Below are 26,328 nucleotides of genomic sequence, written 5' to 3'. Positions count from 1 at the left end.
CCCATTAATCTTTCTATCAGCTTTACTATCACCACCTTTAAGCTGACCGATCCTTCGAGAAGGGCTGTATAAATTGAACCAACCTGCTACCATGCTGCGCAGTTTACTGCATCGCTTCCGTGAAATCCATTTTCTTCCGAGGAAAAACCGGTCAGCTCGAGCATCATGTTCAAATTCACCGTTCTTCTGCTGCTGTGCGCTGCAGCTATCAGCACGCGGTCGCAGGACGTGTTCCGGGGCTGCGCGGCGACCTCAAGTGATCCAGATTTGCCGGGCAAGTGCTTCCAATTGCCGGAGTACCAATTTCGCAATAACAAAGCGTACATGGGGCTTGCCGAGGAAGTTCTGAAGCTACACTCCAACCACACGACCGGCCGATATGTGGACACCATCTTACGAATCTCTCGAGTCGTAAATCAGGTGAGGATCCTGTTCGTGGTCCGTGCTGTGCACTGGCGAGCGCAGACGTCCACTTTGCTGTGTAAAACCCTCTTCCCGCGGCTACGATTCTTAGAACAAAAGAGACAAGGCTGCGCATCTAATCCCGAGGAGTGCTGCAAGCTCTGGTCTGTGTAGGCAGGACACACGTCTCTGTTTACCCTCTCTATGCAAACCTGAATATACACCGTTTTGGGGGGGCAGCAATACTTTGCAGGCGCTGTGGTAGGCTGCACAAAGTACGAGAAAAAGAAGGCAGCTGCTGCCTTGAAGAAAATACAAGACCACTTAGTCGAAACGATGCCTCCACTGACGCCCCCGTTCATGGAATTTTCTTAGCAGCACACACACACACATATATATATATATATATATATATATATATATATATATATATATATATATATATATATATACAGGATTTTTCTGCTAACTTGCCCCTAGTATTCCAAAAACAAACGCATGTGCCACGCGTGCCGTATTGGCCCATTATTGCTCTCAGCCGTACACTGCACGTCAGAATAGTTTTCCGAATCCGCGAAGCTGGGTAATTAAAAAATCTCTTAATTAACCATTCAATTAGTAACTCTAGCGAAAAATCTTCAATGCGAAAGTTGTTGCACTTGTTCTCAACGTCAGCATGTTTCATTCATGCTCAGATAACTGCGAATACGATAAGCTGGGTAATTTACGAAGATTGCATAAATCACCTTGAAAATGGTAACTTAGAGGGAAGATATTGTTACGAGGCATTCTGCATGAGCACGCCGTTGGAGACAACTCAGGGACGAAGAGACAAAGAAGAAGCTGGAATGCGGCGCGAGATGCTAGCAGCCATTCGGTGCCACAGCTACTTGTAAATATTGTAATATACCCGCTTCTGTCTCTTCAGTGTATTCCTGATTCCCGTGACAATATTCAATAAAAAAGTTTTAACGTTTGCTAAGCAACATTGGATTATTTCATCTGTGCTAAGATAACTGTCACATTTTTGAGTGGCAAAATTAAAGGGACCGACAACTGATATTTCTCGACCCGCTTTTTTTTACGGCGCGACAGAAAGCTCACCTTTCGCGGTGTTTGTAGCTGCAGTGGTTAATCCCAAAAGCACGTAGTTATTTTACAAGCAATATTTTTCTATCTGAAAGACTCTAAGCACGGACGTAACTTTCTTCCAGCAACGCTGAGAATTGATAGCGATGCCGCCAGTCCTTCTCGCGATTTGTGAAAGCTATCGTTGTTCTGCTTTCGCAGGAGTTCCAGTAACTATGCTTAACCACCTTTATTTAGAGCTTTTCAATTATTTTTCAAAAGAACAAGCTGTTACAATGAGATGATGTGGAAATGTACGTACACCTTCCCTATACTTGTACCGCGTTGTGTGCGCATGCACACAACGCGGCAGCCAAGCCAAGCCATCGGAAACGTCCCTACGCATATGCGCCGCCGCGCCGAGTAACAGCGCGCGTCATTCTGAGACGAAGTGTAGGTAGCAAAACTATGTCGCTCGAAAATCTTAGCGACCTGGAAATTGCGTACACGGTTGCATGAGCACGCTGAAAAGTTGCTCAAGACGTTCTGACGAGCATGGAATCATTACGTCACGCGAAGGCAGCGCCACTTTAATGCATACTACTAACGCAGACCTATATGTACATTTTTATGGAATAATACCTTTTAATATAAAGAAACGAACAATATTTCAGTACTAACAAAAAAAAAGTCGTCGACCGCCTACAGCAATGAACGGTCACGGGGCCGGGTAACTCAGATCGTTCATGTTTTTGCCGCCAGAGGCGCCACAGGTCATTTTTCGCGACTTTCATTTAAGTAATGAAAGTATGAATCCACCTTTCACGAAGAAAACAGGGTTGGTTGGAGTCAATGCGACCGACAATCTTTCCGTCAATGGAGCCATCTCATTTCATGTTCTGGGCAGTTGTCGGTCCCTTTAAAATGTATACGTGGAGCAAGTTAACTGAAGCACCCGGTGTGTAATATATATTGTAAGCACATTTATCGTACTTCATCGTTCTGACTTGTACATAACCATCATCATCGCCATTGGGTTGGTTGGTGGCTGTTCTGAGCCGAGGCAGACATCGCGGAATAAACTCTGCTGCTGGCCCTGCCTGGTGAAGTCTTCCTGCGTCTTTCAGAGTGGTGGAGCTGCTGGGCACGTGAACAATTTATTTGCTGCGACGACGGTGGTCAGTGACGGACTGAAGCGGGGTGACGAGATAGTTCACTGGGGAAGTTCGTCGTAGAACGGTGTATGGGCCAACGTACCGGTGAAGAAATTTCTCGCAGAGCCCTGACGCTCGAGTCGGGGTCCATAGTAAGACCTTATCTCCGGAATGAAATGTCACGTCGCGTCTTTTGCTATCGCAGCGACGTTTTCGTTCTTCTTGAGTGGCTTCCGTGTTGCGCCGAGCAATTTCACGGCATTGCGCTACTCGAGCTGCGAACTCTTCCGGTAGAGGAGTACTGGACGGAGCTGGACCAAAGAAGAATGCCGTGTCGAAGACTGATGATGCAGATCGTCCATACACAAGGAAGAAAGGGCTGTAGCCGGTAGATCTTGTCGCGGTATTATATGCGAAGGTGACAAATGGCAAAATATTGTCCCAGTTTTTGTGATCCGGACGTAGGTACACGGAGATCATGTCAGAGAGCGTTCGGTGAAAGCGCTCAGTAAGACCGTTCGTCTGTGGGTGGTACGTAGAAGTGGTTTATGCGTCGTTCTACAGGCCCGTAGGACTTCCTCGAGGACGTGCGAAATGAAGGCTTGGCCCCGGTCACTCAGAAGAACACGAGGAGCTCCATGGCGCAAGACGATGGACTGCAAGAAAAAGTCGGCGACTTCTGTAGCAGCACCGGACCGAAGAGACGCAGTCTCGGCGTATCTTGTCAAATGATCGACTGCAGTGACGATCCAACGGTGACCGTTAGACGTCAACGTCAAGGGACCATACAAGTCAATTCCGACAATATATATATATATATATATATATATATATATATATATATATATATATATATATATATATATATATATATATATATATATATATGCGCGTCATTGCAGTGCTCGACGTCTCTGCTTGCGTTTGTGCTCCTCTTGCTGTCTACTTTTGGCGCGTCAGCGTTCTCGTACAGTCACTTGGACATGCTGCAGTTTTCTGCTAAAAGCGTCCAACAACATTTTAATATACAACCATTCATTTTTAAGTCAGCAACAGTTGTTTTCTTCCTTCAGCGTTTCGTCATAGCAGCATGACCTATGACCATGGGTCGGCAAACTCACTCTTTAGTCGAGTCACTCAGACTCAGATCGAGCCTTGGGTCTGAGTCCAAGTGAGTTCGCCCGACGAAAATTTTAATGAGTCCGAGTGAGTGCAGTAGGGAAAAAATCTGGTGAGTATGCGTCCGAGTGAGTTCGTTTGAGGAAAACTTCGGTGAGTCTGAGTCCGAGTAGGTCCAAAGCGCAAAATATATTTTAGAAGGATTGATTGTTGGGCGAGTTGGTAATTCATGATGAAAGCAAATAGCGCGAAAAAACGTAAGACAAGACGAAGAAGGCTACAGCACAAGCGCAAAATATATTTGTTGAGAGAGTCCAAGTAAGCTCCGCCTTTCACTGCCGACCTATAGTGCTATCTACTCATCTTCGGCATTACTATCAGCCTTACATATGCTTACGTTTATATTGAAGTATATTCACAGATATCTCAACGAACTAGCGTTCATGGGCCACCTCAATATTCACTGAACAAATGCGTGAGTTAAGGTAGGGGGGGAGAGGTGTCATGATCTCCCCCCGCAAATTCTTGATAAGAGTTCTTTATAAAAATAGGTCGTGTGAGTCGCGTATTTCATTAAAATGTCAGTATTTGGAGGTACAAGATCAAAAGGCATATCGTAGAGCAACACTTATATCAGAAGCTGGTGTTTAAAGGCGTTGACACCAGGATCGAAAAGCTATTTTACGCTAACGGACTCATGAGCGGAATCACTCAGACTCACTCAGATCCAGCCGTGAGTGTGAGCGAGTCTGGCTGAGTAATATTTCGGCGAGTCCTAGTCCGAATGAGGCCGGTTGTGAAAAATTTTGGTGAATGTGAGTGAGTCCGATTGGGGAAAATTTTGGTAAGTCTGAGTCCTAGTGAGCCCTACGCGGAAAATACATTACTTGAGTGAGTCTGAGTGCGCTCCACTCTTTTGCCGATATGCATACGACCTTGTACAAGCGAAGCTTACGCTATACTATGAGCACTTTAATCTCGTAACGACAATAACGTAACGACACATCGAGACACGAATACAAGCACAGCGCCATTGTCCAACAACTTCAGTTACGAAGCGAAGTCTATAGATGGCTTGCACGTCACGTCATGGACGCAGCTTCTGAAAGGACCTGGTACTCCACGATGGCGGCTTTGCCGACAAACAAGTTGCGTCTATGTGAAAACGACGCGGCAGGAAAGTCTCTGTGCGCGAATAATGAAAGAACCTGCGTGTGATGTTTTGATAACATGAACGTGACACCGGAAACGTCGCGTCCCCACATGCTGGTGCTCCAACAGGGCGCTTTCTGTGACGTCAGTGCAAGCCATCTATACAAGGTGTTTCAAGAAATGTGTCCGAAGATCCTCAAAATAAGGAAAGAGAGCTAATTTCACGCTGCCTTCAAAATATATTTTTAAGCGGCGGTAGGCATCTTCAGATGAGTAGAGGTATCAATTAGATCATTAATAAAAGAAATTAAGGTAATCAACTTTTGTGCCCCGCTGCGGTGGTCTAGTGGTTGTGGCGCTCGACTGCGGACCCGAAGGTCGCGGAATCGAATCCCGGCTGCGGCGGCTGCATTTTCGATGGAGGCGAAAATGTTTGAGGCCCGTGTACTTGGATTTAGGTGCACGTTAAAGAAACCCAGGTGGTCGAAATTTCCGGAGCTCTCCGCTACAGAGTCTCTCATAATCATATCGTGGTTTTGGGACGTTAAACCCCAGATATTATTATTATCAATTTTTGAATTACTGGAGACAGGCGGTCGAGTTAAATGGGAAAGTTGCAGCACTTCCTGTGAAGAGCCTGTTGCCACTTTTAGATTTCGCAAAAGCAGCCGCTCGCAATCATTAGCGAATACTGAAATCTGAACGATTTAGCGGGTGAAACTGAAACTGACAGTCTCACTCAGAAGAGTGAGACTGTCATACTCTTCTGAGAAGTCCAGAATGAGCGAGTGTCGTTGCACCAATCATCGGTCGACTTCGCTTCGTGATTGTCCGGGTTTCGTTTTCGATTAGAGCACGTATGGCGCACGAACGTGGACAAATGCACAAGAAATAACACCACTGCAACCGCCGTCGGGAACCGTGACGGGATTCGGGGTGCCTGCTAGTTGCGCTCGTCGGAGTTTCGGTTTCGCCGCTGAGTTTGGTTGAATTTCATGCCTCCGCAATAATTACCAGGGCCGAATTTTTCAAAACCTCAAAGCGGCAATGGCCTCTTCGCAGGAAGGACAGCAAGTCTCCCATTTCGCCCGACCGCCTGTCTTCGCTTATCAAAAAGTATAGAATATATTTTATTTATTTTGGCCGCATTTGCTGTATCTAGTCATCTTAAAATGTCTCCCACAACAGAAAGTTATTACATGAAGGCAGCGAGCAAATATTCCATTTCCCTTATTTTTGATTATTTTAGTACACATTTCTTGAAACATTTTGTACAAATGTAAAATTTCATGCTTAAAAACGCAGAGTCAGTCTGTCCGTGTAGTGCAAAGGCATGCGCAGAATGGTGGGGAGCCAAAAAAACCGCTTTATTAATCTGGGGGAATAATGAATCACTTGCCATGTAACACTACGCTTAACGCACATGTGAAGCCTTTAACAAACAGAGACAAGTAACTTTCAAATAATGCCAATTTAATCTGCAGCACTACATTTTACTTGCACTACAGCGCGAACGATTGGCGGTGAAATGCCTCATGTAATCCTCTTCAATCACTTCGCGCATTAACTGCGGCCTCTGCTCAGGTGAAACCTTGCTGTGTTTAAACCGAGCCACACAGCCCCAAGTCAAGCCGGTGAATTGCAAGGTATAGTCTTGCACCCTGTTTTGCACGTTGTTGTGCTTCAGCGCTGTGTCTCCATCTAAGCTTTTTTTTATTCTTTTTTATTCTTTTTTTTTTAAAGCCGAAAGCCTTAAGCGATTACGTTGGCGCTTCCGTCCGCGAAACATTGCAAGACGTTAAGGTATCGCAGTGTTGCCGAAAACCCGCGTGACCTTTTCCCAGTCATGACGTCATATTATGACTTCACCTATCCGCAAACTTCGTTACTTCATGACATGACGTCACGTGTGGCGTCATCACACGACGTCGTGGCTCGGTCAAAGGTGGGAGGATCACGAAGGCAGTGTAAAACTACGTGAGGTGCAAAAAACTTGCAATGCCTCAGCTCCTGGAGGCAGCGCAAAACCCCGTTAAGTCGCGAACGCTTGCGAGGGAGGAGGGTAGGACGATCAATGCAATCGACTGAGTAGATCGTCGAAGAAAATAGCGCTGGATGAACAGGGACACGAGAAGAGGATACACAACAAAGGCGTTGTCCCCCTTCTAGTTGTGTATTTTCCCCTCGTGTCCCTGTTCATCCAGCGCTGTTTTCGTTGACGAAGTTGTACTAACAAGCCCCAATGGACACTATGCTCGACTGAGAAGAAAAAGATGGCGTTCGCCATTGAGCCGTCTTAGGCGTATGCGTAATGGACCGTGCGAATTTTTCTTTCTCGCGCGTTGTTACTTTGCATTGACCGTTTCAAACTTGACGTTTGTTTCATTAATGACTCGTCTCGGACTGTTTCAGCGGGCCGGAGCTTTCACTGGAGGGATTCTCGTTCGATTGGAGTTCCTAAACATCAGAAGTAAATGCGTTACTCCCGGCCGTTACTCCATTTCTGTTTGCAAGCCAGTTTGGGACAAGGTAAGAACACTGCGGCAAGAAGACAAGGTAGATTATTCTTCTTTGGAAATGTTTTGTAACAGTTTGTACATTTTTAATAACAATATGTGGGGTTTAACATCCTAAAACCACGATATGATTATGAGACGCCGTAGTGGAGAGCTCCTGAAATTTCGGCCACCTGGGGTTCTTTAACGTGCACCTAAATCTAAGTACACGGGCCTCAAACATTTTCGCCTCCGTCGAAAATGTAGCCGTCGCGGCCGGGATTCGATCCCGCGACTTTCGGGTCAGCAGTCGAGCGCCATAACCGCTTGACCACCATGCCGGGGTAGTTGGCACATTTTTAACGCGATAGCGTTAAAGAGATCGTTTCGGAGAAATTTCGTTGTCGGTGTCGGTGTCATTGGTTGTTGATGAAAAATCAGGGTTGTCCGTGAGCGAAAATTCAGAATAGAGAAATAAAGAAACAATAAAAACTTCGGTTCGAGTGGGAAAGGAGCCCAGGCCTTTTGCGTGGCAACCAGATGTTCTACCACAGAGCTATGCCATTGCTTGGAACTGCTTCCGAAGAAAAAACTATGCGAACGTCCGGTAATGCGAGTGAGTGAGTGAGTGAGTGAGTGAGTGAGTGAGTGAGTGAGTGAGTGAGTGAGTGAGTGAGTGAGTGAGTGAGTGAAAAGACTTTATTTGATTATCCGGCGGACGACTATCCTAGCCCCGCGAGGGGAGGGTCATCGCGATGCGGCCACGCATCACCTCTGCGTGACGTTCTCTACTCGGCGAGCAGCCCTCGCTACTCCCGCCTTCTTCTGGCACCCGCGCCTGCCCCTGTGCTGGGGTGGTAGCGAGCACCTGAAGCTTTCGCTCGGGCGCTGCTTTTCGAGGGCAGCCGAAATCAACTGGACGGCCCGTGTCTGTTCTTCTCGTTGGTCGCTTCCCGCGGCGGGCGCAAGCCACGGCGGAATCGTCGTCACTGTCCTTGCCTCCCTCGGATTCTGTTCACAATCCCATAAGATGTGGGCCGCTGCAGCTCCTTCCGATCCACACATGCTACACAAGTCACTTGCATATACGCTAGAACACACGTGTTTCATGAGCACCGGCGTGGGTAGCGACGCAGTCTGCAGTTGCCGGAACGTCACCGCCTCGCTTCGGGTCAGGCCCGGGTGAGGCGCGGGCTGAAATATAATGCAACGAGTCTCATTAAAGGAAGTCATGAAGTCGTGTTGCTTGGCAGAAGCGTAGAATCACGCCAGTCGCTCGTTGTGCATTGCACAACGAGCGAGAGGTTTAGAGCACCACCCATTACACAACGTTCAAACATATTTAATCATTATCATCAGCAGAAACTTCAAAAAAGTGAGCAAGACGCGTAGGTTCGCGTGCTGCCTTGCGGGCGTGTTGTGGGTACTTCGCTTATTCGCAAAAGTAAGACTTAAGGCATAGTCAGCACTTCGCAACTGTACTTGCAGTATAGGCAGTCTAGGACAGCTTTAAACGGCCAGTGTCACTCGCACAGACGTTCCTTTCGTTGCGTCACGGCTGAGGTGTCCACCGGAAAGCGAAGCGAGGCTACCGATTGAGCAGGTGATGTGACCGGGGCCCGAGAATGCTGTCGCGTTCTCCTCTTGAGAAGAAGCTCAAGCGTCCTCCAACTTTTTAGGGCGCAGCTCTTAGGCGCCCGTTCCTGCGTTGATCGGCGTCGCCGTTGGTGTCTGTGGCGTAACCGATAGAGCGAACGAGGACGAAAGACAGCGAACGCGGAGTCTGTCGATATCATGAGCCACTGGCCTCTAAGCTCGCTTTCTTCCACCGTCAAGCTTGCTGGCAACACCACCTGTTTTTTCTAGGTGGTGTTGGCGCTGGTCCCTCGGACGGAGCTCGTGCGCATGCAGGGCTGGCACCAGCACTGCGGATGGCTTCGCTTATCGTAAAGGGGCGGTCGGCGTCTCGAGTGGAAGCGCTGGAAGCTTCTCTTGCATTATGTAAAGAATGTTACTTCGCTACAACTGCGGAGAGCGAAACCTTCAAAAACAGTTGGTGTTGCCCCAACACGAACCTGCGCTCAGAATTCGCATTTGGCAGTAGCGCCATCGTTGGTGAATCTTTTCGCGTCGTTGACCACTAGCACAAAAAAATTATAGATAAACGAAAGTTTTCTACATGACGAGTTCTGTTCCGCCTATTAGTATCTCTTTAGAATCTACGCGCCACTTTGTAGCAAGGTCGAAAACTGGGTTAATTGGTTGTTACATGGTTAAAGGTGACTGACTGGCTGAAACACGTCCTGAATACATATATATATTGTGCAACATTCCACTCTCAACAGTTTTTCATCGGACGCACAGGTGTTAGAATTGCATTTCTTAGCTCCGTACGTCTGCGCAGCAAAGGCACCGACAACAGAGAAGACAGAGCGCAGGGTGTGTCTTCTTCTCTGTTTTCGGTGTCCTTATTGTTGCGCAGTCGTACTGAAGTATTCGATTATGAACTTGCCCAAAATGCTGCTGTCAATGCTTTTTTAGCGTGCATATCGCACATGCAGCGGAAGACAACGAGTGCATACTTTGATTTTCCAGCAATAAATCTTTAAGTGTTGGCACAAATGCACGCCTTCGTTTATTTCCACGTGCATCGTGTTTATTTAGCTAAGCTATTTCATTTGAATGACATAGTAGATTTTCGCTACTATTGTCTGAACGTATGACAGAGCGACAAATGTGACATGACGCAAACAATGCGTTTGGAATCTGATGCTAGTTTCGCATACCTTGCCCCCCTCCCATTTTTTGTTTTCTGAGAAAATTTAATAAGGCGAGTCCACTATACTCGCGCTCTGAATTTCACCATTTTCCATGCCGCTATACTTACTGAAGCCACGATTTCGGCTGATGTCGCCTCTCCAATGCGCGAGACTATCTAAACGACATCCGTAGTCTAGTGATGTCTTTATTAAGGCGAAAGCCTTAGATGCCTCATCAAGCGGGAAAAACAACAGGCGTCACGCGTCGGCGTCTCCAGTCGCTGGCGTCCACACGAGTGATGCAAAAAATCATCACGTGATGACGTCACCATATGACGTCATCGTGACATCAAATTTTGTGACGTCATTATTAGCGATGTCAATAATAATGGCGTCACAAAAAAGATTGCGACGTCAAAATTTTTGACGTCACTATTAAGTCATCGTGACGTAACGTCACATCATGATGTTATCACATGACATCGTAGCTATGGTCAAAGGGGACCCGGAGGCACCTTTCACCACTTGACCATAACTACGATGGTCCCGAAGGCAATGTAAAACCAAGTGAGGTGCTTCCCTCCCTGGAGGCAGCGGCAAACCACGTTAGGGGCAGAAAGCTTACGGAGTGTGGTGAAGTGTAGTGACGCGTTGACGCGGTGGTGTTGAAATGTGGTGGCACCGTAGTGTTGTGAGACGTGTTCGGAGGCAACGGCAGCGACGACTAAGCAACGAAAGGAAGACGACGACGGCCGCGCGAAATACCACGTGTGAAAACCAGGCCCGCCAAACGAAGAGAAAGTTCGCGGGGAAAAGCATGGTGAAGGCCCTTGGGGAAGACCAATGAGAAGAGGGCACGTGGAAGAGGAGAAGAAAGAGGAAACGTTCGAAGACTGGTCGAGGCAGAAGGGTTGGAACAGTCTGGAGCGAGGATCACTGGTGTCGCGCGACTGCGAGTCGGGTTCCGGACCCGACGCAAGAAGTCCGACAAGGCCATGACGCTCCAGCTGCCCACGGTATACCCGGAGGTATACGGTCTCAAGGAGTTCCGGCCGTGACTGCCCAGGTCACGTCCTTGGTGTTCGAGCTCGACTCCCGATCCAAACTGCCCGTGGAGGGCAGAACCTCCTGTGTGGCTGTTCCCTGCCGGAAACGGGCCCGTGCGTCACAAGTGGAGCCTAGGAGCAGCCACAGATCTGGTGAGAGCAAGCAGCCTACCCCGTCTTCGGGCAAGCTCCGACGTGCTGGTCAGCGACGGTGACGTCGTCAGCATCGCCGCCTCATCAGACGCCTGCCTACCAAGCCATCGCCGCCCTCAACACCACCGGTGACATTTTATCTTTATGAGTGTTAGAGCGGGACGGTGGAAGACTCGTTTTAGGTTGTAATTAAGACAGATCTTCTAGTTTATTTTTTTTTCATTTTCATTCTCATTCCTACTTAAAGTTTCTTACTTTTCTTCTTTCCTGTTAACACGGCTTCGTCATTTCTTTTCTCTGAGCCTCCGTCTCAGAGTAACGACTTAGAATACCGCAAACCTGCATGACACGGAGGGTGGCGGCGCAGGATCAATACATCGACCGCGAAGAAACAAAAGGTGGCTTTCGCGTCGTAGTTGATTTAAGTGAGTACATAAGGAACGTTCCGAGTTTTTTGTTGTATGACTTCTGATCATAGTCGCCCATTGGTTTTCATAAAATAAGGGGAATCTGGTGCTGCGATCGCTCAAGCACCATGGGAATTATGGGAAGTACAGACTTCGGATTGGATTGCGTTAGCTAGCGAATTCTCTACAGGTCTTTTTCTACAGTTTCAGTTTCGTTCGGCGCGCAGCAGTTGCATCCTGCCGCAATACCTACGGTGTTCTCTAGCTTGGGTGCGTGTTGGGGTGCGGCGCAAAACACTGAAGCGGTGTCTTTGTTGTTGTAAGTGGCTGGAGTGTGCTAGGCCTCTTGGTTTGCGGCGATGTGGAGGCTTTACAGGTTGTATTTGACAGTTTCAGCAAAGCGCCGTTCACCCACCGGTCCGCATTTATGTAGCGTCCCGTAATCTGTGCAAGGAACTGCATAGATATCACTTTTTCATATATATATAATCGCGTCTTGCCAAGACGCGTTAAACTTGGCTGCAAAACGACGACGAAGTGAAGAGGACCACCGCCATGCGCCGCTAAATCCCCCTGCGTGGGCGTGAACCACGGATACCAGGATCTACTCTGCTCTACGCTGAATCGGCTTTGCAGTGGAGCGAGAGATGCGCTGTAGGTGTACAGCTGCTCGCATGATCGTTCTGCGCACGGGCAGACGCGCCTGGCGTCGCAGCAGAAAGAACGTTTAGTGTTTCTCGCTCGATAGAGTATTTTTATTTCCGTAAACAGGTGGCACGTACATTATAGTGAAAAACACGCATGTTTTTTTTTACATGTAATAAAATATTTCGTCATTTGGTAATGCCAAATCTGGAATACATTTGTAGAGCAATGCATAATACCCTGGTGATTAAATCTGCAACGGTTTCACTTCAATCTCACGTTCACGCTTACTATCTGCAATCGGTTTTACATGGAAAGAATCAAGCAAGTCTTAATTGAAAATAAGTTCATATGACCGCGCATCTCAAGAACGAAATACATCCCAAGCAGATCGGAAGCCTGTCCTTCCCATAGTGGTTGAAACGCCGCTCAAGGAGCCCGCATAGACACTATAGTGTCGAGTGGGGATTACCCACTACCCTACCTGGTGGGGAATCTGGCGCTATAGCATTAGATTCTCCACTAGGTATTATAGTATGAAACTACCTGTAGTCGCCCAATTCCTACTCTTTTGCTATGGAAGAAACACTGGGGCACGGTATTTACTGCGCACGGCATCTACGACACCATCGACCAATACCAATATTCGCTTCTAAGTCTTCCTTCCGGCCGACATAATTGCGTAAATATATTATGAATCCTGTGCACGTCTGCGATAGCACTCCTCTGGTTGTATGACACGCTGTTCGAATGACCTTGCGTATCTAAACATGGGCGTGAATGTGTGTTCATTGCTGGCAAGAGTTGATGCACCGACGCATCACTTGATTCTTAATATTTATAGTACAGTCCCGGTGTGTTTGGACAGTTGCTTGAAAAAGCAAGTAATGTATGAAACTAATACCTCACGACAGGCGCTCATGGCATGCATGTTCTTTGCATGTGTAGAGACATAAAAAAGGCTTTGGATATCCTCATGGGCCGGGAGAGCCACTGATATACCTCTACACGGCCTTCTACTATATTTCAAATTGCGATTACAGTGCAAGGGAAGACACAAGACAGAGACCAACGAAGATGACCGCTCCTCTTCGTTAGTCTCACTCTCGGGCCTTCCCTTGCGCTGTAATCTCAATTTGAAATGGAATACCAACTAGCGTGTACTCAGACCTTGCTTCTACTCGAGCTTAGGCCACGCAATGTGTCGGGATCGGCAATCGATGCACTCAGGAGACGAGTTGGCCTAGAACGTCATTCCGGTCACCGTATGACAGTCACTCCTTCAGTCCGGACGCAATGCTATAATAATAATAATAATAATAATAATAATAATAATAATAATAATAATGCCGCAAGTCTTATATTTCATGAGTTGAAGCTTCACCCACAAAGACTGTGGGCAACGCGCTGCGCAGGCCTCGCCGTGATGTATAGGAAGCTTCGCGATTGTTTTGGAACAATCCGTTAAGATTGCGCGCCGCACGAGAATGTTCCAGCTTTGTCGAGAGATAACGCCGCCAACAGCGATATCGCTGGAAAGTTCGATAGCACCTGTATAAAAGCCGACGCACTTCGCCGCTTGTCAGTTGATCGACGGACGACGCCCTGTTCGCCGCTATCATTGTACAGCGTGTATTGCTGTAGTTCTAGTTCTCATTTTCCCGGCCACAAGTTCGGCCAAATAAACAGTTTCATTCTGCAAACGCCGACTGCTTTCTTCGTCGACGTCACGACCACGTGACATCTGGTGGAGGTGCTGCTCGTTCATGTTCCGGACGCCCCCGACAAGCCTTGAACCCAGCCCACGTCGCGAAGAAGACACCGACACCATCAGCGGCAGTCGAGCCAGCCGCAGACTGGAAGGACTACCCCCACAATACGGACCCCTACCGGACAAGACCAGGATCACAACGAAGAAGACAACAGCCACAATGACAACCGCTGTGGCGCCTACAACGGTCGTCATGCATCAACCGAGGGAGCCGCCGACATTCCGCGGATCACCATGCGAGGATCCAGAAAGCTGGCTGGAGGCATACGACCGAGTCTCCACGTTCAACAACTGGGACTGCGACGAGAAGCTACGCCATGTCTACTTCGCCCTTCAAGATGGCGCAAGGACCTGGTTCGAGAATCGAGAGTCCACGCTAACATCATGGGACCTCTTCCGCACCGGATTTCTCAACACCTTCACGAGCGTCATCCGGAAAGAAAGGGCTGTAACCCTTCTCGAGACCCGTGTACAGCTCCCCAATGAAAACGTCGGACTGTACACCGAAGAAATGACTCGACTATTCCGCCATGCCGTTCCAGCCCTGTCCGAAGAAAAGAAAGTTCGCTTCCTGATGCGGTGAGTGAAGGAAGAACTCTTCGCCGGACTTGTGCGCAACCCGCCGAAGACGGTCTCGGAATTCCTTTCAGAGGCCACCACAATCGAAAAGGCACTAGAAATCCGCACTAGGCAGTACAACCGCCGCATTCCTACGACGACCTACGGGGAGGTTCAGGCGCTGCAGTCTGATGACCTGCGTGACACCATCAGAGCGATTGTGCGGGAAGAGCTGCGCAAACTGTTACCTTCGCCGCAGCATCAAGTGCATTCAATCGCCGACGTTGTCCGCGAGGAAGTCCGGCAATCGCTTGGAATTCCCGAAGCACCGCAGGCTCAGCCGGAAGCAATGAGCTATGCTGCTGCAGCCCGACGCAACGCCCCACCCCCTCGCCCACGTCAAGACGCCGCGTCGCCGCAGCAGTTCCGCCGCCAGGCACCGCCGCCACCACCACCGACGCCATACCGCCCGCCGACAGGACAACGCTGCGCCCCCCGAAAGACCGACGTTTGGCGTGCCCCTGACAACCGGCCGCTCTGCTATCACTGCGGGGAAGCCGGCCACACATACCGCCGATGCCAGTATCAACAGATGGGGCTACGTGGATTCGCCGTTAACGCGCCGCGCCCGCAGCCAGGCGAACGGCCTCGCGACATCGACGACTACCTCACCGGAACACAGTGGGAAGAACGACGAGCTTCCCGCTCGCCGTCGCCCGGCCGCTATATGTCACCGCACCGCCGGCAGTACACTGGCCCAAACCGGGGCCGGTCGCCTAGCCCGTATCCGGGAAACTAAGGGCAGCAACCGATGGAGGTGCGGTTGCTGTACGACGAAATGCCGAAGATCCTCCGCGGCCGCCGACGACGACAACGCGACGAGACCTTCAGAACACGACGCAAACCGGACGGAGCCCTCACGACGAAACTTCGCGGCCCGAAGAAAACCTGACGACGCAACGTAGAAACAGCGGGACAAATCGACGAATCCGTGATCCGACGCCACGACCTAACCGCAACGCAAGACGACGAACTAGCGACCTCGATGTCCTTATCGACGGCCACAGCATCACAGCTCTCGTCGACACCGGAGCCGACTATTCCGTCGTCAGTGGGCCATTCGCCACCAAGCTGAAGAAAGTAAAGACCGCTTGGAGTGGACCCGAAATCCGGACAGCTGGAGGCCACCTGATAACACAGATTGGTGTCTGCACGGCGAGAGTCACCATCAATAACCACACTTATCCTGCGAGCTTTGTAATCCTACAAAACTGCTCCAGGGATGTGATACTCGGAATGGACTTCCTAAGTGACCACGGCGCCGTTATCGACCTGAGGTCTGAGTCGATAATACTAACCTCAGACAAAGCGCTCCCGCCCCACCCGACGCCAGGGAACCATGCACTGAATGTGATAGAAGAGCAGGTGACCGTTCCGCCGCGCTCCAGCGTCATTATTTCCGTCGGCACTGAAAAACCTGCAAACCTTGAAGACGTAATCGATGGCGATCAGCAACTACTCCTGAATCGTCAAATTTGCGTCGCAAGAGGTATCGCCGAGCTGCATGACGGTAAAGCAGAGGTACAGCTGACAAACTTCAGCCACGAATATAGGCACCTCAACATGGGTACGACGGTTGCCTACATCGACGAATGTGTAGCCGCCAGCGATGCTTTCGCCCCCTTCGATGCTGCCGAACCTGCTTCGACGAATAGAGGTCCCGAACCGGATTTTGACGTCAACCCGAGCCTTCCGAAGGTCAAGCAAGACCAGCTCAAAACCCTGCTCCTGCAATACAAGCACTGTTTCTCGTCGTCCTCGCGGGTCCGACAAACGCCCCTTGCTAAGCACCGCATTATAACAGAAGAAAATTCTCGACCACTCCGACAGAGCCCCTACAGAGTTTCGACGCGAGAACGTGAGGCCATAAAGAAACAAGTCGACGAAATGCTATGCGACGATATCATCCAGCCTTCAAAGAGTCCGTGGGCGTCACCCGTGGTATTAGTGAAGAAGAAGGACGGGACACTGCGCTTCTGCGTTGATTATCGGCGCCTGAATAAAATCACGAAGAAGGACGTGTACCCCCTCCCACGGATAGACGACACCCTGGATCGACTTCACAACGCAACGTACTTTTCGTCGATGGACCTCAAGACCGGCTATTGGCAGATCGAAGTAGATGAAAGAGACCGAGAAAAGACCGCTTTTATAACACCCGACGGCCTCTTTGAGTTCAAGGTCATGCCTTTCGGTCTTTGCGCGGCACCTGCGACGTTCCAGCGTGTCATGGACACCGTACTGGCTGGATTGAAGTGGCAGACGTGCCTTGTGTATTTGGACGACGTCGTCGTGTTTTCCTCGACATTCGACGAGCATCTCCGGCGGCTTGAGGCAGTACTTCAAGCAATCAAGACCTCTGGACTGACCCTGACGCCAGAAAAGTGCCAATTCGCATACGACGAGCTCCTGTTTCTCGGTCATGTGATCAGCAAGTCGGGAGTGCGCCCAGACCCGCGGAAAACAGCGGCCATCGCCGACTTCGCGCCTCCCACCGACAAGAAGGCCGTCCGCCGATTTCTCGGCTTATGCGCCTATTACAGACGCTTCGTCAAAAGCTTTTCACGCATCGCCGAACCACTCACGCTTCTCACGAAGACTAACGTGGAATTCAGGTGGGAACCGGAGCAAGTGCAAGCATTTGAGGAACTTAAACGACGCCTGCAGACGCCACCCATACTTGCGCATTTCGACGATTGCGCCGATACTGAAATACACACCGACGCAAGCAGCGTAGGACTCGGTGCCGTCCTTGTGCAAAAGACGGACGGGCTTGAAAGGGTTATCAGTTATGCTAGCCGGTCATTATCCAAGGCAGAAGCCAACTATTCCACAACAGAAAGGGAATGCCTCGCCATCATCTGGGCTACGTGCAAAGTTTCGCCCCTACCTCTATAGGCAGGCCCTTCAAAGTTGTCAGTGACCATCACGCCTTATGTTGGCTAGCTAACTTGAAGGACCCTTCAGGTCGTCTCGCACGATGGAGTCTGAGGCTTCAAGAATTCGACATTACCGTCGTGTACAAGTCCGGACGAAAACACTCTGACGCCGACTGCCTCTCTCGTGCCCCCGTCGACGCGCCGCCGCAAGACGACGACGATGACTGCTTCCTCGGAACTATAAGTGCCGACGACTTCGCCGAAAGGCAACGAGCCGACGCGGAACTTGGGGGCCTTATGGAGTACCTCCAGTGCAAGACCGCCGTTGTTCCGAAGGTATTCAAGCGAGGACTGTCGTCGTTTTTCTTACGGAACGGCGTTCTCCTGAAAAAGAACTTCTCGGCACTTCGAACGGACTATCTTCTTGTCGTGCCCTCATCATTGCGACCAGAAGTCCTCCAGGCCCTACACGACGACCCGACGGCTGGACACCTCGGTGTTTCCCGCACGCTCGCCAGAATACAGGAAAAGTACTACTGGCCACGCCTTGCTGCCGACGTCGCCCACTACGTCAAGACTTGCCGAGATTGCCAGCGACGGAAGACACCGCCGACTAGGCCTGCGGGACTTCTGCAGCCAATCGAACCACCTCACCGGCCGTTCCAGCAAATCGGGATGGACCTGCTGGGGCCGTTCCCGACGTCGACTTTCGGCAACAAGTGGATCGTCGTAGCAACTGACTACCTCACCCGCTACGCCGAGACAAAGGCATTGCCCAAAGGCAGTGCCGCGGAGGTAGCCAAGTTCTTCGTGGAGAACATCGTATTGCGTCATGGCGCCCCAGAGGTCCTCATCACAGACAGAGGTACCGCCTTTACAGCGGACCTAACTCAGGCTATCTTAAAATACAGCGAGACGAGCCACCGCCGCACCACCGCCTACCACCCGCAGACCAATGGCCTCACCGAGCGTCTAAATAAGACCATCGCCGACATGCTCGCCATGTACGTCGACGTTGAGCACAAGACGTGGGACGCCGTCCTTCCGTACGTGACCTTCGCTTACAACACGGCCGTCCAAGAAACGACGCAGATGACGCCGTACAAGTTGGTCTACGGAAGGAGCCCGGCGACGACGCTCGACGCCATGCTACCCAACGTCACCGACGAAGAAAATGTCGACGCCGCCGCTTACTTACAACGTGCCGAAGAAGCTCGACAGCTGGCCCGCCTGCGCATCAAGACCCAGCAGCACACCGACAGCCGTCGCTACAATCTTCGACGACGCTTCGTCCAGTACCAGCCCGGCGACCGTGTCTGGGTCTGGACGCCAATACGACGACGCGGACTAAGCGAGAAGCTTCTTCGACGATACTTCGGACCGTACAGGGTACTTCGACGTCTCGGCGCACTCGACTACGATGTTGTCTCCGACGGCATCACGAACTCTCAGAGGCGCCGAGCTCGACCCGAGGTCGTGCATGTGGTGCGCCTTAAACCGTACTATGCTCTTTAACGCACCTGAGGACTCTAATGTTTGCTTTCTTTATTAGTTTTCTTTAGTATTGCATGTATTCATGTTCTGTTTTTAAGCATCGGGACGATGCTTTTTCAGAGGGGGGCATTGCCGCAAGTCTTATATTTCATGAGTTGAAGCTTCACCCACAAAGACTGTGGGCAACGCGCTGCGCAGGCCTCGCCGTGATGTGTAGGAAGCTTCGCGATTGTTTTGGAACAATCCGTTAAGATTGCGCGCCGCACGAGAATGTTCCAGCTTTGTCGAGAGATAACGCCGCCAACAGCGATATCGCTGGAAAGTTCGATAGCACCTGTATAAAAGCCGACGCACTTCGCCGCTTGTCAGTTGATCGACGGACGACGCCCTGTTCGCCGCTATCATTGTACAGCTTGTATTGCTGTAGTTCTAGTTCTCATTTTCCCGGCCACAAGTTCGGCCAAATAAACAGTTTCATTCTGCAAACGCCGACTGCTTTCTTCGTCGACGTCACGACCACGTGACAATAATAATAAGAATAATTATAAGAAGAAGAAGAATAATAATAATATATGCGGCTTTACATGCCTAAGTCCCGATCTGGTCATGAGACACACACTAGTGGAAAGCTCCAGGAATTTCGACCCGTCTAGCGTTCTTTAACCTGCTCTGACTTTGCACAGTGCACGGGCCTCTAGCATTGTGCGTTCATTCAAATGCGACTGCAGCGGCCTTGATCGAGCCGGCGACCTTCGTGTAAGCAGCCAAGCACCGAAACCACTGATTCACCGCGGCGGACGGGACGCAACATTAACGAGGCACGATTGGTGGAGAGGGCTCAACGGTCTCAGAAGTGGCCTCAAGACTAACATTTCGAGAGCCCGATAGCGTTTTGATTTGCAAATGATCCTAATGCCTTCTGCATGCAATACGGCAAACTATATTCCTGTTGCTTGCTCGATAATAGTAATCGATAATCCCTCGTAATAGACAGTTATAGTTTAGCGGGCTTAGCAGAATAGCGGGATCGAAATGCGCATGTGCAGTACGCTAAACGACCCGTAGCGTTTTCCGTCGGCATGCTTTTTTTTTCAGATTTAGCGTAACCGTGTTTGCGTGGTTAACGTAGTGTACGTAAAACATGGCGGGGGTTTTGGACGCCCGCTTCGAACTGAATTCAGAGTTGATGTGCACGGATATTCTTCTTTCGTAGCAAACGACTGTGTGAAATGGCTTCGCTTGCCTTCGACCGAGTATTCCAGACAACTTAGCGTAGTTTTTGAGATCGTTTCCCATTTCGAACGTCCCAAGGCCGAACTAGAAGATCGGTGTAAACATATCTGCAACATAAAAATTTTCACTTTTCGTGCGTGTGGATACGAGCATTCTCAGTTTTTTTTTCTTTTCACTTTTTTAACGCATTCACCCTCCACTAGGTGATGCCACCGTCACACGTTGGGCACGTAAACGCTATGCGCTAAACTAAAACGCGCTCTCCGCAACGAACGTTTGCGGCACGGTAACGCTGTTCCCTTAACCCCCGCTATGATGCTAACGTTAAACTATAACTGTCTAATAACAGCCTGTACTCAGAGCTGAGAAAACATGTCGCCCTGCCTCGACCACTTGTGTCTCGATCTGTGCACACCATGTGGCACAGCCCTAAATGAGCCCGCCATGGCTGAGCTAGACTTCATTTATGTTTGTCCAAGAAGACCGCCAGGGTATGGCTTTCTCCGCCCTTGTTGATATATATATAGCGATGCAATGGGTAAGACATCTGCAGTCGCTCATTACGTGCTAACCGATTATCGAAGACCCTCAATTTTATACAGTCAGCCGCACACGCTTTAGGATGAGTGCTCGGGAATGGCTAAAACCTATTGTCTCACATGTGCCCTCGCATATGCCAAGAGTGCGGCACGCCAGCTTGTCGTCTGCACAGTAGCTGCGCTGGTAGAGGTCGCGTGGGCACTCACTGCTGTACAGAAACGTGCTATTGAAACTTAATAATATACCATCGCCACCATCTTACAGTGCTAATATATGGGCTATCACGTGTCAATTCAATATCGCCAGACCCCAGAGTGGTTGTGACATTTCATCACATTTCATCAAAAGAGCGCGCATGGAGGCCTTGTGCATGAATGCCTGGACTGTCTGTACATTGGAACGTCTGCTTTTATGGCTGCCTGTTTATTACACTGGTGTTTCTCAGTATGAAACGCAATAATTTTTAAGAGAGCCTGCACAATTGGTCGCCCAAATAAGTTAATCTTGCTTAATAATCCAGATGCTCTATCATCTGCACTATATAGTAAATCAAGGTTTATATGTGTCACGAGCGATAGCAGACGACGCTCGGTTTTGTGTCTCGCGCTTTCGCGCGAAGAAAAACGAAGATCGACGCCGAGCTCGCGCGCGCTCGGGCAGCTTCGAAAAATAAAGAAAAGGGTCTGGTAGTCCCTTGCTGGTCTCCAATGTGTTCGGTCGTCTTTCTTACGCCGCCTCAACATCATAGCTCACATACCTTTCAGAGCATTGTTACCTTTTTTGACATTTTTCATGGCGCTCTTTGGCCAAGCATGGCCCTTGCGCCATTAAATCCCACATATCATCATCATCGGAACCCATAGATTCCGACGGCCACAACGGCACGTCAATGCAAGAGGATGAAGAGCGCCGCTACCGTCCTGTACTATACTTGAGTAGGTCGCTCAAAGGTGCAGAGATAAATTATTCTTCGACGGAACTGGAAGCTCTCGCAGTTAAATGGGCATTAGAAGAGCTGCGACCATACCTGATAGGCCGAAAATTTCTAGTTGTCAGCGACCACCACGCACTTTACTGGGTTTTACGCTACAAGGAAGGAAACCAACGTCTTCTTCGTTGGTCGCTGATTTTGCAGGAGTTTGATTTTGACGTCATCTATAAGTCAGGAATCCTGCACAGCGCACCGGATTGTCTTTCTAGGAACCCTCCTATTGTTGCTGACACAGGCCAAATTCTTGCAGTGTCATATCCCTCACTGCGATCCTGTGACAACATGGGTGAGGAACAGCGTCAGGACGCATTTTCCGCTAAAGTCCTCGATCTACTTAGGGTTGCGCTGGGCACAAAGAAACAACAGAAACGGGCCCAGAAGAAGTTCGTTACGCACAATGAAGTGTTGTATAAGAGAGACCAAGGCCCGGTCAGCAATCGATTCCTCCTCTGCCTCCCTTCCCAGCGGCAAGCTGAGGCACTTCGGGAAATGCATGAAGGCCGATACGGTGGCCACATGGGCATCAGGCGAACATTCGATGCCTTAAGGTGCAAGTATTACTGGCCGAAGCTCTATGCGGATGTCAGGCGGTACGTGCGTCACTGTGACCTTTGTCAGAGGATGAAGATGTCGACATCGGTGCCTTACGGTCTACTACAGCCAATAGAAGTCCACAGCCCTTTCCACACAGTAGGGATGGACATAATAGGACCCTTCAAGACTTCAAGAGGTTACAAGTACATCATCGTAGCCATTGATTACCTCACAAAGTTCGTTGAGGCAAAACCACTGAGGAACATAGAAGCTGCAACCGTCCAGAAGTTTGTTGAGCGACGGATCATCTTGAAGCACGGATGCCCAGCCACGATTATCACAGACCGCGGTACTCAAATGATGGCGCGCTCTACTGAAGCCTACTTCAAGCATCGGGGCATCAGACATGCTGCCACCACCGCATATCACCCCGCAGCAAACGGCTTGTGCGAAAGATCCAATAAGACAATCAAGCAGATGATTGCCTTGACTACCGCCGGGGGAGAAAAGTGGGCCGATGTTCTCCAATATGTTGTATTCTGTTACAACACGGGGTACCAAGACACGGTTCGCCAAACTCCATTCTTCTTGGTGTACGGTAGGGATCCGGTGCTGCCGTTAGATGTTGTATACAGCCGCCGAGAGCTTGAAGAGCTCAAAGAAGAATCTGGCTATTTCGCGGTAGTGCGCGAACGACTGCAAAAAGCCAGGGAGCTCGCAGCTGCGCACATCCGACTGGCTCAAGAAAAACAGAAGGAGCACTTCGACAAGCACCACAAGGACGTTGTGTTTGAAAGAGGGCAACTGGTGCTCCTCAAGGGCTCCACCATCCGGTGTGAAATCCACAACGTCGTACACTGGTCCTCCCAAGATAGTGAACAGACTGTCTCCCGTGAATTACGAGATCGAACTCGCAGACAACATGGGAAGTGACATAGTGCACGTAGAAAAACTGAGACCCTATCTGAGCCCCATTGCTCACATGGAGCAACCTCATGCTTCGGACTAGTGCGTACATGTGGGCCGTGAAGTGTAAATATTTGTTAGTGTTTGTGTGTACTTTGGCGTTCGTGAAAGTGGAAAGACTTTGACTGACTTTTGTAAATATTTAAAAATCGGACTGTTTAGGTTAGTTTAGTTCTGTTTCACCAATCTTCTGTTTGTATTACGTCGGGACGACTAGTTTCAAAACCCGGGCATGTCACGAGCGATAGCAGACGACGCTCGGTTTTGTGTCTCGCGCTTTCGCGCGAAGAAAAACGAAGAAGATCGACGCCGAGCTCGCGCGCGCTCGGGCAGCTTCGAAAAATAAAGAAAAGGGTCTGGTAGTCCCTTGCTGGTCTCCAATGTGTTCGGTTGTCTTTCTTACGCCGCCTCGGAACCCATAGATTCCGACGGCCACAACGGCACGTCACAATATGGTTAGTGTGCAAGTGTCATCCAGGTTTCATCTTATCAGAGGCTAACTGATCATGCTGCGTTCTATTGCTACGCGTGCAAGATAATACGTTTAAGCTGTCAATTTCTCTGGAAAAAGAAACTGCTGTGGTACTACACTTATATTCACGACGTACTACACCTGTATTTTGCGTTCGCGAATCGCTCTCTCCGGCATGTCTTCTTTTATCGTTCTAGCCGCACCAGATGTGCCAGGCAATCTTCTTCTTGTACAATGGCCGCAAAGAGCTCCAGCGTTCTTGGTGCAGGCCCATACTACACATACGCTTGGTACGTATTAGTTATACACGCCGTGTCTCGAACGGCAAGCTTGTATGTACATATATGTTATTTAGCCATTTATTTAAATCACACGTGGTATTTTACTTTTCGCATGAGTATTCAATAAGGGGCCACCATATAAATGTGAAGGAGTGGCTATTTCATTACAACTATTTTTCTAGATATTAGTCTTCATTCTTAATAATCTGCTCACTGCAGCCGCGAACCGAACCCACATCTCGTATATCATGCGCGCTATGCTTCACGATCAGACTTAGTGCCCAACCCTCAACTATATTTGACGCTGTATGTGCTGTGCTAACACTGCCAGTGTTTGGTAACCCATGTATGTCGTATCTAATTCGAAGGATGTCACTTCACTTGACAACAGTGGAAACTTCTATTTTTTTACTACTTTCACTTCCCTTAGCTTACTTCGTTTTCTGTTGATTTGCTTCCAAATTTCCATTCATGCCCACCGCGGTTCCTCAGCGGCGAAAATATTGCATCGCGATGTTCGAGGATGCGGGGTTTATTCCTGGGCAATGCGACCGCATTTGGTTGGCATTTGAATGCTAGTGTATTTAGATCTATGTGCACTCCAAAAACAATGCCGATGTTGTCAAAATAATCTCGAGTTGCACAGCATAGTGTGCCTAAATATTATGTCGCTTTGGCAAGGAAAACGGTAGCATTTTCTTAAGTTCCCAATAAGGACCGCGATTGATTCACATGTCTCTTTCCAGCCATGATTATTGTTTATTTGTTTGTTTCATACTCTGCAAAAAATACAGCAGGTGCACTTCTTTTTATTTATCGGGCGAAAACTTAAAATCCAGGCGATTGAAGAACAACTTTCCACACAAAGCTGGCTATAGTCGCTGTAAATGTAAACGCCTTTCTTATCCGTATTACAATAAAGCCATTCTCTTAAGACTGCACACTACTTGTATGTAGTTCAGTTTTCTACAGTACCACTGCATCGATTAACGATAACTGTTTGGTGTACTGACGAACGTATTCTGTCATTCTTTTTTATTTCAGGCTAACCAGTAAACCAACCAACATTCCAGTTCTGTGACCCCCTGAAGCGTGCATGCGCCAGGCGTGAGAGCCGCAGACTTAAGGATGAATAAATGAAAACCACGCATGCAGTATTGCTGTCTTGTTACCAATAAAAATGATGAAGCTTCAGACGGCAGCGTGTTACTTCACTGACCACCGAGCCGTCTTTGTGGCAATAGAGAAGCAACCTGCCGTTGAGCAAAAATAAATATGCATGTGCCACATAATACGTTTACCGTGTGTGTGTCATTGGAGCAGCAGTAAGCATGACAATCAAGCTAATCCTAGACAATCTGGAAAGCTAATAACAAGCAGCTGAACCTTTGTTAACGCTATACGTATATCCTGGCATAGCCGAGCTAAGCCACTGCAATTTTTTTTGCCTCCTGGCATCGCATAGCACGTGGTCTTTTTGCGAGCTGTCGGGTGACCAATAATCCCTCGCATGCTATCTGAAGGCGTCACGTTTGCCAGAAGGAGACCCTAGCTATGTACGAACGAAAGAAGGTGAAATGAAGCGCTCGTTTTTTCTTCGTTAGACATAACCTTAATGAAAACCCACCGACAATCGAGCCAAGGAAATTATAGGGGACGTTGTTTTAAAGAGGGTCTCCTCATAGTGAGGGTATCGCTCTTGCAGACTTTATGCCTTCAGGTAGCATATGAGGCTTTGTTGGTCGGCTGCCAGATTTTAAAAAGATATCGTGCTACATGTAGCCAATAGACAAAAAATTTGCAGTGGCTTAGCTCGGCTATGCCACGATATACGTAGCGTTAGCAAAGGTTCAGCTGATTATTCTTAGCTTTCCAGATTTTCTAGGATTATTAGCCTTCTTCTGTTCATTCTTCGTACGCTGAACCGCTAATTGCCAGGCAACTACTTCGGGATCCGATAAGATAAGCTTCTCGGCTCTTCTGCGCCGTTTAGCAGCCTTTGCGCTCTCCTTCTCTATGACGTTACCCGCCTGCAAACGCCAGTCAGAGGCGCAACAAGCGGCTACAGCGCAGTGTTAGACGGCGACTGCACAGCGAAGACGAATAGCTGCGCGTGCGCCGGCGCCAGTGTGTCTGCCGTGGCTACGAC

At 49.3% G+C, this 26,328-nt stretch overlaps 1 protein-coding gene across 2 annotated transcripts; it reads left to right on the top strand.

Moving 5' to 3' along the window:
* LOC119374035 (uncharacterized) lies at nt 1-25,376 on the top strand. Of its 2 annotated transcripts, XM_037644093.2 has the most exons (4): nt 1-420; nt 7,308-7,424; nt 24,096-24,188; nt 25,224-25,376. In XM_037644093.2, exons 1-4 carry the CDS (start codon nt 166-168, stop codon nt 25,233-25,235), a joined length of 477 nt encoding a protein of 158 aa, XP_037500021.1. In that variant the 5' UTR covers nt 1-165; the 3' UTR covers nt 25,236-25,376. The 2 variants fall into 2 exon arrangements, with proteins under 2 accessions (XP_037500021.1, XP_037500022.1); XM_037644094.2 differs by lacking the exon at nt 7,308-7,424 and having other exon boundaries at nt 3-420.
* Nucleotides 25,377-26,328: the final 952 nt, after the last annotated feature.

The sequence above is a fragment of the Rhipicephalus sanguineus genome, chromosome 11 (assembly GCF_013339695.2).
Source record: "Rhipicephalus sanguineus isolate Rsan-2018 chromosome 11, BIME_Rsan_1.4, whole genome shotgun sequence".
Taxonomy (NCBI): domain Eukaryota; kingdom Metazoa; phylum Arthropoda; class Arachnida; order Ixodida; family Ixodidae; genus Rhipicephalus; species Rhipicephalus sanguineus.
This window is presented reverse-complemented; position numbering and strand designations above follow the sequence as displayed.